This window comes from Callorhinus ursinus, unplaced genomic scaffold (assembly GCF_003265705.2).
Source record: "Callorhinus ursinus isolate GAN/ISIS: 27379988/994484 unplaced genomic scaffold, GSC_fseal_2.0 scaffold14, whole genome shotgun sequence".
NCBI classification, from domain to species: domain Eukaryota; kingdom Metazoa; phylum Chordata; class Mammalia; order Carnivora; family Otariidae; genus Callorhinus; species Callorhinus ursinus.
The window spans coordinates 26,376,218-26,389,892 of record NW_027397076.1 but is presented as its reverse complement, the minus strand read 5'-3'; the positions used below and the strand labels follow the sequence as shown (position 1 = coordinate 26,389,892).

Below are 13,675 nucleotides of genomic sequence, written 5' to 3'. Positions count from 1 at the left end.
GCCATCAAAAGGAATGAGATCTTGCCATTTGCAATGACGTGGATGGACCTGGAGGGTGTTATGCTGAGTGAAATAAGTCAATCAGAGAAAGACATGTATTGTATGACCTCACTGATATGAGGAATTCTTAATCTCAGGAAACAAACTGAGGGTTGCTGGAGTGGGGGTGGGGTGGGAGGGATGGGGTGGCTGGGTGATAGACATTGGGGAGGGTATCTGCTATGGTGAGCACTGTGAATTGTGCAATACTGTTGAATCACAGATCTGTACCTCTGAAACAAATAATGCAATATATGTTAAGAAAAAAAAAAGAAGAAGAAGATAGCAGGAGGGGAAGAATGAAGGGGGGGATATTGGAGGGGGAGATGAACCATGAGAGACAATGGACTCTGAAAAACAAACTGAAGGTTCTAGAGGGGAGGGGGGTGGGAGGATGGGTTAGCCTGGTGTTGGGTATTAAAGAGGGCATGTTCTGCGTGGAGCACTGGGTGTTATGCACAAACAATGAATCATGGAACACTACATCAAAAACTAATGATGTAATGTATGGTGATTAACATAACAATAAAAAAATTTAAAGGAAAAAAACAATTTGGACAACCAACAGATTTTAGCAGGTAAAGAATATCCCAGAAACAGATACATAAATTGAAATACCATTTCTGATAATTATATTTAAAAACTAGTAACTATTAAAGATTTAGATGCCTAACACCATTGTGTGACCAGAGATAATTTAAAGGACTCAGTGCTTTTTAACAATGTGGTTATATTTAAATCTGACAGATTATTGATTTTCATTTTTTCTTTGAATATTTAGGAGAATAACTCTATTTCAAACCTCTATTTTTCAATATCAGAACCAGAAAAACCCGAGAGACTTAAAGCCTTCAATATTTCCACACATTCCTTTTCTCTGTACTGGAGCCTGCCCTCTGGCCATGTGGAAAGGTTTCATGTGGATCTTGTTCCTGACAGTGGCTTTGTTACTATCAAAGATCTTGGAGGTGGAGAGTATCAGGTATAGTTTTCATTGTCATACTTGCTGAGCCAACTTGTGTTTATATTTGGTCCTCATAGGAAAGTTCTTTATGAAAATCATTCACCATGAACACTTACTCCTTTGAGAGTTTTTAAAAGCATAAAATGAAGACAAAAACACTGATGCTGAATTGATGAGTGTGAGTTTCAGCATGGGTGGACTGTTACCTTAGCAACGTCTATGCCTTTTTTTTTCTTAAGTCTTACCCCGAACCTACAGCCAGCCATCCAAGGGTTCATGAATAGTTTAACAAAGAAAGGGCAGAGCTATTGAGTAATCCAGTCTCATTAATTGTGTACTTGCCAGGAGGATCTGTCTTTAAATCATTAATGCAGGCAACATTTCTCTCTAGAGCCATCAATGTGATTCCACTGCCTGAAAAATGTAATAATGATGGATTTTCTTATCATTTTTCTTTTACTTTTTATTGGAACTTCAGAGACACAGGTATTTCATATATACTCCTAAGAATGTTAAGGAACGGGCTGTAGATTTCTTAAGACTCTTAAATAGTTGTTTCTTGTGACAACAAGCTAGAGCGATTGAAATACTGATTTAGTTTTTGATAACACAGTATGTTTTATAAGTTTTTATTATCTGTTACTTGGTAAATAGTTATGTGATAGAACAAATTTATTATATTTTGCAATAATATGGAACTTGGAATATTTTAAACAGTGCAGAGTTATCGTGTGAGATGTTACTTTATTTTGTTGTTGTGATAGATTTATTGTTTTAGCTTTCTTGTTTTCCAGAAAGAGTTTTAAGGCAATTATTTGTTTTTGGTGTTCTAGGTTGATGTTTCCAATGCTGTTCCTGGTACTAGGTACGATGTAACCATCTCTTCTATTTCTGCTACAACATACAGCTCACCTGTTAGTAGAACAGTGACAACCAATGTAACAAGTGAGTATATATTTCCTTTTTTTATGAAGTATTTTTAATGAAGTATTTGCTAGTATAAATCTATTGGATGGAAATACTTACATTAGCACCATGTGCCTTATATACACGAAAACAGGTTAGTAATTAAAGCAAAATGGAAACTTAAGAAAGTGATATCTTTAAGACCTGTGTTCTAATGGTTTTTTAGCTTTCTTGACTTTCAGAGAGTAGATAATTGTACTTGTTTGTGAAATGGATCAGAGAGATGGCTAATGGTAATATTTAAATAATACAGAGTCATGAAAATGGACTCACTATACTTGCTCAGGAAGAATTATTTAGTTTGTAACACTGTGTTCCCGCTTTCTTAGTTTTATGTGTAAGCTTTGCACAAATAAGTTTCTCTTAAAAATGATCTGGCATCAAAAGTGTATTTGGCATGTAGTATGTGGTAGCATTCCATTTTTTACATTCTTATAAAAGAATGTTTCTGGTATCCCCCAAAGCATTTAATCTTTTTTTTTTTCTTTTGGTAGCAAAGCTCTAGGGAGGATAAAGTCACATTTGAGATACCATTAGTCTTTGGGAACTTCAAAAGTCTACATTTGTAAAAACTTTCTTATTTATGATTGTGAAAATACAATAATTGTTTGACCTTTTAATAACTTTTTTTTTTTTTTTTAAATAGAACCAGGGCCTCCAGTCTTCCTAGCAGGAGAAAGAGTTGGATCTGCCGGGATTCTTCTGTCTTGGAATACACCACCTAATCCAAATGGAAGGATTATATCTTACATTGTTAAATATAAGGAAGTTTGTCCATGGATGCAAACAGAATACACACAAGTTAGAACAAAGCCAGACGGTCTGGAAGTTCTTCTTACTAATCTTAATCCTGGAACAACATATGAAATCAAGGTAATATTTTGTTAATATTTAGTATTAAGTATTAAGTACTTCATATTAATGCTTAGTATTAATTTTAAAAGTGAAGGAGATTTTCCCACCAGCATTTAAAGCTGAACACAGCCAAGTGATTGAAGAATGATCATCTGAGTCATGACCTCAGGGCCCATCTGGGCTCTTAAAATTTGAACAACTGTTGTAATCGCTTTTCATTTTTAGGTGTATTTATATAATTTATTTATTTTAAAAACATTTAACAGCAACTTTTTCAAATAATAAATCAAGTTTAAATTACATAATTTAGGCTTAAGAGTAAAAATATTCTACTTTTTCATTAACCTTTAAGTTATCTTTGTTATTTTTCTCTTAATCCTATTGTATTTGTGTGTCTGTTATCAAAATTTGAATAATGGTATGAAAGTTTCTATTGAGCCAGCTTTTTGGGAGAACAATGAATTCAATTCAGTTCCATTCAATAAGTGTTTCCTGAACATTTATTGTGTCTTTTGTGTTTATAAAAATTTTTAGTTCTTTACAATGTTTAATATGCAAAATTAAACATCTTATTTAGAAATTAAAGAAGAGCATATAAAAAGCAATCCTAAATTAGGCCATATGAAAATGTTTACAATTAAGATATATTTGTGATATTTCCAGAGTATAGTAAAAGATACAGATATCTTTTTGATCCTTTCTATTTTCAACATAACATCAATATGTTCTTTGAGCTTTTAAGATAATTGAATATGGAGAAAAAAATCTATAAAAGCTGTATAAATATGTGATAAGACATAACTGAGATGGCTTTCTGGATGGTAAGAAATGATGGGAAAGAGAGAATTTGCCTGGTGTGGGGGTTTCCTTATTGGAAGCATGCCTATTTGTGAAAGCAAAGCACACAGTAAGAATTAGAGAGCTTCCCTATAGTAGGGATCCCCCATATGAGAACAGTTAAAAGGAAATTTTTACTGATGCAAAAGTCAAAGTCAAAGATTCGTGATGGCTATTTCATTGCAGAAACATGGGTAAAGAGTAGGAGACATTTTCTAACTGACACATAAAAATGGCATAGTATACTTATTTTCTGTCAACAGCCCATATTTAGATTAGTTTATATGTTAAAATATACCATTGAAGTTAATATGTAAAGATTAAATTTTAATGTGATAAGAAGCTGTTACAGACAGAAAGGTAATTTAGCTAACCTAGTTCTGCTTAGATCTATTTTTATGGAGTTTGAATTTTTATTCCTTTGAATTCTCTTATTTCAGGCCTGTTGGGAAGCCCTTATTCTTCTTTTAATCCCACACTTTATAAATCATTGTTGTGACCTTTACGCTGTTCAAATAAATGTTAGCCATTGCAGAATTCCAAAGGGTATTTCGTGCAGTACATTTGATATCTTCAAATGTAGAATCTAATCTACATAATCTGGGGAAAAAAAGTACTTTACATGTGTTATTTCATTTTGTCCTTAGAACAATTCTATGACATAGTTGTATCATTTTTCGCATTTTAAAGAGAAGGAAAAGGTGACTTAAACTAGGACCAGTAAATTGCCTACAACTACTCATTTAGGAGTTGGTGGAGTTCTATTTAAACTAAGGTTTTCAGACGCCAGTTACGGCATTTGGAAGAGCATTAAGAGTCTTAATCTCAATAATGACATTTCTCTGCCTATTCTAGTCTATTTGGCTAGGCTATCTGAGTCAAAAATAATTTTTCTATCTTTTAAATTCAGAATACTTAGTCTAACTGATTAAGCTTATTTTTAAAATTGTTTTCTTGAGTATGTATTTGACTGATTAGATTGTAAACTCTAAAGCCAGATACCATATATATGGTTTCGTATTTGTTACAGAAATAGTCATAGTGTCTGGCATGAAGTGAATATAATGGAAAGAGGTTGAGCTTTAGAAATAAGCATGACTTCAGTGGAATTCTGGAATTCCTGTATGACTCAGGCAAGTTACTTGACTTCACTCTATGAGTTTCCTCATCTATAAAATTCTGATCAAAACACTTTATGCTTTGATAATGTGGATAAAATGAGATACATAAAATTTCTAGGAGATTTCCTGGTACGTAAAAGTTGCCCATAAATAATAACTGTTACTATTAATACTACTAATTGACTATAAAACTTGACTATTAATTTTTCCATTAGGAATTGAAGAAATCTGTTGAATCAAAAGGCTGCAAATATACCCTTAGGGATAATGGAAATAAGGAATAGCTACATGTGTGCTTTCTACTTTGGGAGTATTGCAGGAATTAAGGGAAAAGTGTCTTTATCATTTGACTTATCAACAAGTCAAAATTTTATTATTTCAGATTCTGTTTAATTAGAGAGTAAAAAGTTTGAACGTAATTCTTTTGGTCTGTTTTAGGTTGCGGCTGAAAACAGCGCTGGTATTGGAGTGTTTAGTGACCCATTTCTTTTCCAAACTGCAGAAAGTGGTAATTTGCCTAAATCATTTGTTCCAACTTAACTTAATTATGAGTTTTTGTCATTTAAAATAAATAGGCATATAAACCAGATAATGGTGTTAAAATCCATAGAATCTTCAAAAGCATGGCCATTCAGTTACTTTTAGAGTCTTCTTGAATAGTTATTCATTAAAATTATATATTTTTCTCTATGATTATGAAAGCAGTAGGTGTTATCTTAAAAAAAACTTTGAAAAAATAAGAAACAGACAGTAAAAATTATCCATGGCCTTGTCATATAAAAACTCTTTTACCATTTTGGTGCACTCCTGGCTGGTCCTTTTTTTCTCCCATGAATATGTGTCTGTATGACTATATATTCATGAAAGTAGCCTTATGCCAATTATGCAAGTTTATAGCCTACTTTTTCCTGTTAATACCAAATCATACACACTTTTATGACATTAGACTTTTGGAAATATAGATTTTATAGTTATATTATTCCATAACATATAGTCGTTATCAAACCAATTTAAGATACCTCCCTTCTTTCAGTGGTGGAGAGGAAAGAGCCTGATGTACCATTGATGCCTCTCATAGTATACTCTACCAGCAAATTGTGCCAGCACTACATCAGAATGCATCCTGAATCTCACCCTAATTGCAAATCACTCTAATCTATTATCACTTCTTGCCTGAACAATTGAAAGTCTCCTTACTGGTTTTCCTGTTTCCAGCTTACCTGCCTACAGTTCCCTTTCTCCATATAAGAAACATCATCTTTTGAAACATAAGCCAGACCATATTGCTTCTCTCTTTGCTTTTTTTTTTTTTTTTTAAGATTTTATTTATTTATTTGACAGAGAGAGAGACACAGCGAGAGAGGGAACACAAGCAGGGGGAGTGGGAGAGGGAGAAGCAGGCTTCCTGCGGAGCAGGGAGCCCAATATGGGGCTCGATCCCATGACCCTGGGACCATGACCTGAGCCGAAGGCAGATGCTTAATGACTGAGCCCCCCAGGCGCCCCTGCTTCTCTCTTCCTAATAGGGCTCCTGTCTTACTTAGAATAAGACCGTAAGTCCTTCCCGTGGTCCATAGCACTCTGGATGTTCTTTTCCCTCTCTGATCCATCTCTGACATTCTCCCCTCCCTCCAAATACACCATCCATACCTATCTTCCATCAAAGGACCTTTGCACTTGCTGTTTCCTCTAACTGGAATACTCTTTCACTAAATATCCGCATGTCTCTCTCCCCTAGTTAATTCAAATCTCACATTACTTTCCTAACTACACCTTGTAAAATAGCCTCTATTTCCTCCTGTCCATCTCTAGTCCTAACAAATTATTTTTCTTCATTGGACCAGCCTGATATGTTACATATTTACTTGCTTATTTTTTATTGTATATATCAGCCTAGTAGAACATAAGCTTTATGATAAAAATAAGTTAGTGATTGGAGGTGCTTTTATTTATTTAATAATTCCTCTATTTACTTATAATAGCAAAAAGTTAGAACCAATAAATGCAGTATGATTAAATAAATAATGGGATCTCCATTCAACAACAGGTATTTTCTGTGGAACTTACATTCTTGTGAGCTAAGATACATGAGTTACTAAGTAATATGTCAGGTTACTGATAACTGCTATAAAAAGAATTTTCATAATTTTTTGCAACTATAAATGTTTTACATATTTAAAAGATAAAAATCTTCCAGTGAACCACTTTATGCCAAAGGGATAAATTGAAATGGGCCCTGTGTATCTAGAGAGGATAATGTAATGGCTCATGTTAAAAAACATGCATCAAGCTTTGTGGCCTAGTTTCTATTTGAGACTTTAGAGAATCATATGAAAACATGCTCTATTCCATAAGAAGTTAGAGAAAATTCAGGAGTTTATTTAAAATTAGAAATTAATGATTTATGAGGTTTAAATTACTCTTTTTGATTTTGAGCATATTGACTTTCAAATTATTTGTACAACTAAATAATCCCACTAAAATTCAAGTGGGAAAATTATCATTTGAAAATTAAATATTCATTAGGGTATAAAATAAAAATTTATTACTTATGTTTTTAAGTTTTAGGGAAGTTAATTGGAATAACTTTTGAATGACATGAAAAGTTTTGTCTTCTCATTTATTGTGTGTTTTTGGGCATATCAGATAATTATATAATTTCTCTTGCCCCTATATTGACTTTTTTTTTTTTTTGGTAAATGTAAAGAGGTAAAAACATAATGTAAATATAAATTTAATTGTGTCAGTGTTCTGCAGTTTTTACCCAAGTGCCCCTTTTTATTACTTATGCTATAAAAAACACAAATTTAAGGAATAGTTCAATGGAATAAATAAGCTGCATTTTTTATTGTTAAATCAGAAGGAATTTCTTTTCCCATGAATAAAAATACTCTTGGGAAGAGTATACAGGTTAACTATTTATGCCATACTGAGTTGATGTTGCATCCACAGGCACAAAGATCTCAACTTCTTAACTTCCCATGCAGCATTATTTCAGGTAAACATAGAATTTATTTTGGCTTTAAGATCTTAGAATGCACCTCCATTTTCAACTTGATGGATCTTTAGAAATGTAGGAAAAGTCTCTATATTGGATTTATGAAGTTTCTTTCTGGCTCAATAAATATATACTTTGCAGAGTGTACACTTTGAAAAGTCGTAGACACCTTCACATACCTATACAAATTTATGCATGTCACTAGTCTAGATATATCCTCAAAGTGTTGGAAGACACTTATCTGAAAGATGAAATGACTTTATAAACAGAAATTTTTGATACCACAGTGTCAAACCTTTACTTGGATCAAGATGGATAAGTTCACTCTATGAACATCAACAAATAATGGGTTTTGGTACATAAAACGCCAGTAGTAGAAAATAGAATATTTAAAGTAGGGAAAGACCTTCCAACTACAGAAAAGAGCCAGGATTATTCTTCAGACATAATGAAGTCATAAACGGAAAATAAAAGCAGAAATATTTAATTGAGACAAAAATTATTAAAGCAAGTTAATAAAATACCATTTTTTCACTAAATGTTATTTAACATATTTAATTACTTTCTTTTTAAAAAATATTTTATTCATTTATCTGAGACAGAGAGCATGAGCAGGGGTAGGGGCAGAGAGGGAGAAGCAGACTGCTGAGCAGGGAGACCGACAGGGGGCTCTACAGGGGGCTCCAGAGGAGCTCAATCCCAGGAGCAGGGCTCGATCTGATCCCAGGATACTGGGATCATGACCTGAGCTGAAGGCAGATGCTTTAACTAACTGACTGAGCCACCCAGGTACCCCAGCATATTTAATTACTTTCTATGTATTTAATATTTCTGGTCACTTTTTAAATATTTTGAGATCATGTATTTAATAAAGTTTTGGTTACCTTATAAATTCAAATTTCTCTATACTTGAGTTCCCCGTGACTATTATTGAGGCTCATTTGAAAATGTTTAGAAAACAAATTGCATTTGTTTTTTTATATGTATATATTTAATTTGTGTGTGTGTGTGTGTGTGTGTGTATCAGACATATTTAAAAAGATTTGTATAGTTTACACAAATAAGAAATTTAAAAGAGTGATTGGGATTCATGAAGAGAGTAAAATGTTGGTCACCAGAGGATAGAGGACGGAGAATAAGACCGATGTTGTTTATGGGTACAAACTTGCCTCAAGTAATAAATAAGCATAGATCTGGTGCACAGTATAATGAATATAGATAACAATGCAATATTATAGTTATGTGATATTATAATTATGTAATATGATAGAAGTACTAAATATTACTACAATAGCGGTCATAATACAATATGGAAATGTATCAAATTCACACCTCATACATCTTAAATTTATTTTATTTTATTTTTAAATATTTTATTTATTTGAGAGAGAGAGTATGAGCAGGATGAGGGGCAGAGGGAGAAGCAGACTCTCCACTGAGCAGGAAGCCCTATGCGGGACTCGATCCCAGGACTCCCGGATCATGACCTGAGCCGAAGGCAGACGCTTAACTGACTGATGCTTAACTGACTGAGCCACCCAGGCGCCCCACACATTAAATTTATACAGTTATATGCCAAATATATTCAGTTTTAAAAAGAGATTCATGATAAAAGTTTTAACTCATAATTTCATAGCATCATATATTTAACATTTTAATATTTTGCTTTATTATATTTTATCCATCCAAAAGAAATTCAAATATTAAATCTTCAGTGTCAGACAGTTATATTGTCATTGTCCTTCTTAAGCTTTAATTAATTACGTTGATGAGTTTTCCTTGGAGAAAAAAAGTTCCATCCATCACTCTATCCATTATTAATGATTAATCATCCTTCCAAATTGTTTTATTTTTTCCCATTAAAATGCAGCTGTCTTTAAGTTTCCTAGTTTCTCTGGTTTAACTCATATCACTCATATACAACCTCTTTCCCACAACCTAAGTACCTTATGTAACTTATATGGCTTTCATTTACAAATCATATTTTGGTATTCTTCCCTACAATGTGCATTTAAACTCTAATTATTCAGTATCTTAATAGTAGGCACCTCTGTTATCACTTATTTTGTTTTACCACAGACATGCTGTTTTGTTTTTATTTCTCTCAATAGTGATTTGTCATGTTCTATATTCTGAAGGATCTTGATTACTTGCTCTACTTTGTCAGTTTTGCATAACTTACCTTGAAATTAGTGGGCATAATTTTCATTCTGGCTTCATGTTTGTCTCATCTCAGCTAAAATAGCATATAGATTTTTTTTAAAAAATTTTATTTATTTAAGAGAAAGAGAAAGAAAGAGAGAGAATGAGCACATTCTCTCAGAGTAAGAGGCAGACTCCCCTGATGAGCAGGGAGCCCTACAATGGGGCTCCATCCTAGGACCCTGGGATCATGACCTGAGTCGAAGGCAGATCCCCACCCAACTGAGCCACCCGGGTACACCCAGCATATAGATTGTTATTGTGGTTTATCAATAATTGATAATAAAGTATCATGAATTCTGATGAAAGTTGATTTTGAGGTTGTATAAAACTCAAAATATAATAACCACAACCAGCTGGGTGCTATTCACTTTATATTAGACACTAGATATTTACGTTGGTTGGATAATTGTTTCAGTTTGCCACTTCTTCATTATCTAAGCAATCTACATAATTCCAAAATATTTTAGAGGATTTGTTATTCAAATTTGTTTGTATATTCACAAATAACTGTTGATTGGATATTTTTCAGACTTATTTGAAATAGTTCACCAATGGATCCCTTAGACAAATAATCCTAAAGTAAAACTTATTTCCCTCTTAAACACAACTCTGTGGGCTCAAATTCCAGTTTTTTATCTTAGGTAAAATTAATTAAATATATTTCAAAAAGTCTCACCCAAGTAGATTTTTTTCTAACAGAGTATATTTAATTTTATATGACATGAGAAATATAACATCTCAACATTATATAAGTGCCATTCTAAATTTTATATCAGTGTTTTTTCCTTTCCTTCAATCTCTGTCACTTCCCCAGCTCCAGGAAAAGTGGTGAATCTCACAGTTGAGGCCTTTAACTATTCGGCAGTAAACCTGATTTGGTATTTACCTCGGCAACCAAATGGCAAAATTACCAGCTTCAAGATTAGTGTGAAACATGCCAGAAGTGGAACAGTAGTGAAAGATGTCTCCATCAGAGTAGAAGACATTTTGACTGGGAAAATGCCAGAATGTAATGTAAGTATTGTGGAACACTTTCTGTGTCTCAGAAATTTTAGTTGTGAGCTTATAACTTGAAGTTTCCAGTATCTGGAAACTTTTTTAACCTCAGTGGTTATTAGCTGTTTCATTCCTTATAGTGTTCAGTTATAGTATCATGTTATACACAATTGACTGTATTCAAGGTAGAATAAGGTAAGGGTTTGAGAATTCAAGAGATAGAAAAATCTCACAGGGAGCTCTGAAGAGACTTCATGAAAGGAGTAGCATTTGTTAATGGACGTTGGATTGGCCTTGGTGTAACGACAGGGCAGATCATGTAAGGGGAGTATTTTGGGTGGAAGATATTTTATAAAAAGACCTGAAATAGGAAAGTATAGAATATCACTGGAAAAAAGATAATATTTCCACATGACAGGAGGAGTAGGGAAGGCAACAGTCAAAGTTATGTTTGTGGAAGTAGATTGTTTTTGTTGTACATATTTTTGGTGAAGAATTTATGACTCTAATCATTTATGGGAAATCCCTGGAAGTACCATAATAATGCTTTTCCAAAAATAATCTAGATGATCTTTGTGATATTATTGATGGAAAAACAAAGAATATTACTTTTGTTTTAAATATGGTAAGTTATAAAAGTCTTAAAACCTTCTTTTTAAAATTAGGCTGTATTTTTAATATACACACTAACATACATACTTGCATGTATGTACAATTGGCTTTATCATTTGAGTATTTATGAGGAAAAAAATGATAGTACCAGTGAGAAAGTGACTTATGCTTGAAATTTCACAAAAGGGAAAATAGTTTATCTCTTTGGTTCTTGCACTTTTAAAATGAATTTTAAAAATTCTTACCAATGATTTTGCTGTCGCTTTACCTTTATTCTAAGCCTTCTGAAGTCCTATTCATAAGAAATATGAAGGTATAAAGAAAGCAATAAATATATTCTGTTCTAACACTGTAAACATAAATGGGTATAATTAAGTTACAGCAAATTTGTCCATAACTTGAATAGATAATAATCTATTAAAATCTTAATGAATCATACACATACACATAAATTTAAGAATAATATTTATGCTATAAAGGAAAAATAAATGAATTACACTTCTCATGTTCATCAAGAGATACCACATTATTTTTCTATTGCTATTTATTTTATTTACTAGGAGAATAATGAATCTTTTTTATGGAGTACAACCAGCCCTTCTCCAACCCTTGGTAGAGTTACGCCTCCATCACGTACGACATATTCGTCAAGCACGTTGGCGAGGAGTAAGATAAGCTCTGTGTGGAAAGAGCCTATCAGTTTTGTAGTGACACATTTGAGACCTTATACAACGTATCTTTTTGAAGTTTCTGCTGTTACAACTGAAGCAGGTTATATTGATAGTACAATTGTCAGAACACCAGAATCAGGTATGGTTTCATTTTTTGTATAGGTCGAAAAAACAAAGAATTAAATTAGTTATATAATAATCTTTCATTTTTTCCATGTAGATATTTTTGTTAAAACTTTCTTTCCCTTCCAATAACATTTCCCCCCAATAATAGATCATGGGCATATCATCTGGAGCATCTTTAATTTCAGTACTCTTTTACAATACTAACATAAACATCTAAAAAGAGAAAGGAGATTTGAAAGAATGGATTCTTGAGCTAATAACCATGATCCTATGAACAGCTTTTATTGTTCTTTGATCTGAGCAATTTTTCTTAATCATCTCTGCCCTTATCCTTATCCTATAATCATCTACAGCCTCCTCTCACTGATACTGTTATAACCAAATGTGGAAGTAACACCCTTAGTGGCAGAAATATGTGATTCACATTTCAATATTAGACAAAAATAGTACTTAAAAAATATACCTATTTATCTCCTCTTTGCACTGGGTTTCCCTATGTGAAAAATGGAGACAGCAATAGTACCTCCCTTATGGTGGTGGTGTTAGGATTCATTGAGTATAATTAGATATTATTACGACTAAATTTGAAGACTACACATTTCTAGCTATGAGTGTTTATATATTTAATTATGGGATTATAGTATTATATATACATGTAAATTTATGTAGTTACTGACACAATACCATATTAAATATGTAGTATCAGACAGTCACTTGTGATTGGTAATTTTTGAAGTTACTGGAAATTATTACTGGTAGGGTAATTTCCCTAAAGCACAGTATTTTTTTTTTTCTGATGACATAGCTGTCAGCTTTTATCATTTCATCACATTACGTTTGAAGTTTTTTCTTGATTTAAATAGTCATCTTTGAATCATACCATTTCCTCCTTCAATACTTCTTATACATTTACAAAGTGAAATTTAGTAGACAAGAACTTTGGCTTGAGAAAAATATTTGGAATATTTCATTTCAATCAAAAGAAAGTAAAATGCAGGAACACACTTGTGAAAAGTAGACTATTTTTAAATGTCATTTTTTTTTAGCATGCCGTTTTTTTTAAATTTTTATTATGTTAATCACCATACATTACAGCAAAAATGTCATTATTTTTATATGTTACCAATGTTACCTTAGAATCTTCTAACTATAGGTTATAAATTTCCTCTCAGAACCAAATACAAATATTGATGCAGAAAGTGAAGATCTTTGCCAATAAGGTAATGTAGGTCAAGTTAATTCCCTGACCCTTCTACCTGTGTCCACCAGGGGGAGAGTGTTTTTC

General features: G+C 32.6%; 1 protein-coding gene across 3 annotated transcripts in view; it reads left to right on the top strand.

Annotated features, from left to right (window-relative positions):
• The window catches only part of PTPRQ (protein tyrosine phosphatase receptor type Q), a 219,885-nt gene that overhangs the window by 27,009 nt on the left and 179,201 nt on the right, over positions 1-13,675 (top strand). For 2 of the 3 annotated variants that reach the window (XM_073900607.1, XM_073900608.1), the window contains 6 exons: positions 861-1,021; positions 1,837-1,948; positions 2,616-2,842; positions 5,221-5,290; positions 10,800-10,999; positions 12,154-12,403. In XM_073900607.1, coding sequence (XP_073756708.1) covers positions 861-1,021; positions 1,837-1,948; positions 2,616-2,842; positions 5,221-5,290; positions 10,800-10,999; positions 12,154-12,403 — 1,020 coding nt within the window. Of the gene's footprint in view, positions 1-860; positions 1,022-1,394; positions 1,490-1,836; positions 1,949-2,615; positions 2,843-5,220; positions 5,291-10,799; positions 11,000-12,153; positions 12,404-13,675 lie in introns of those variants that run through there. The other variant, XM_073900609.1, reaches the window with a different exon arrangement.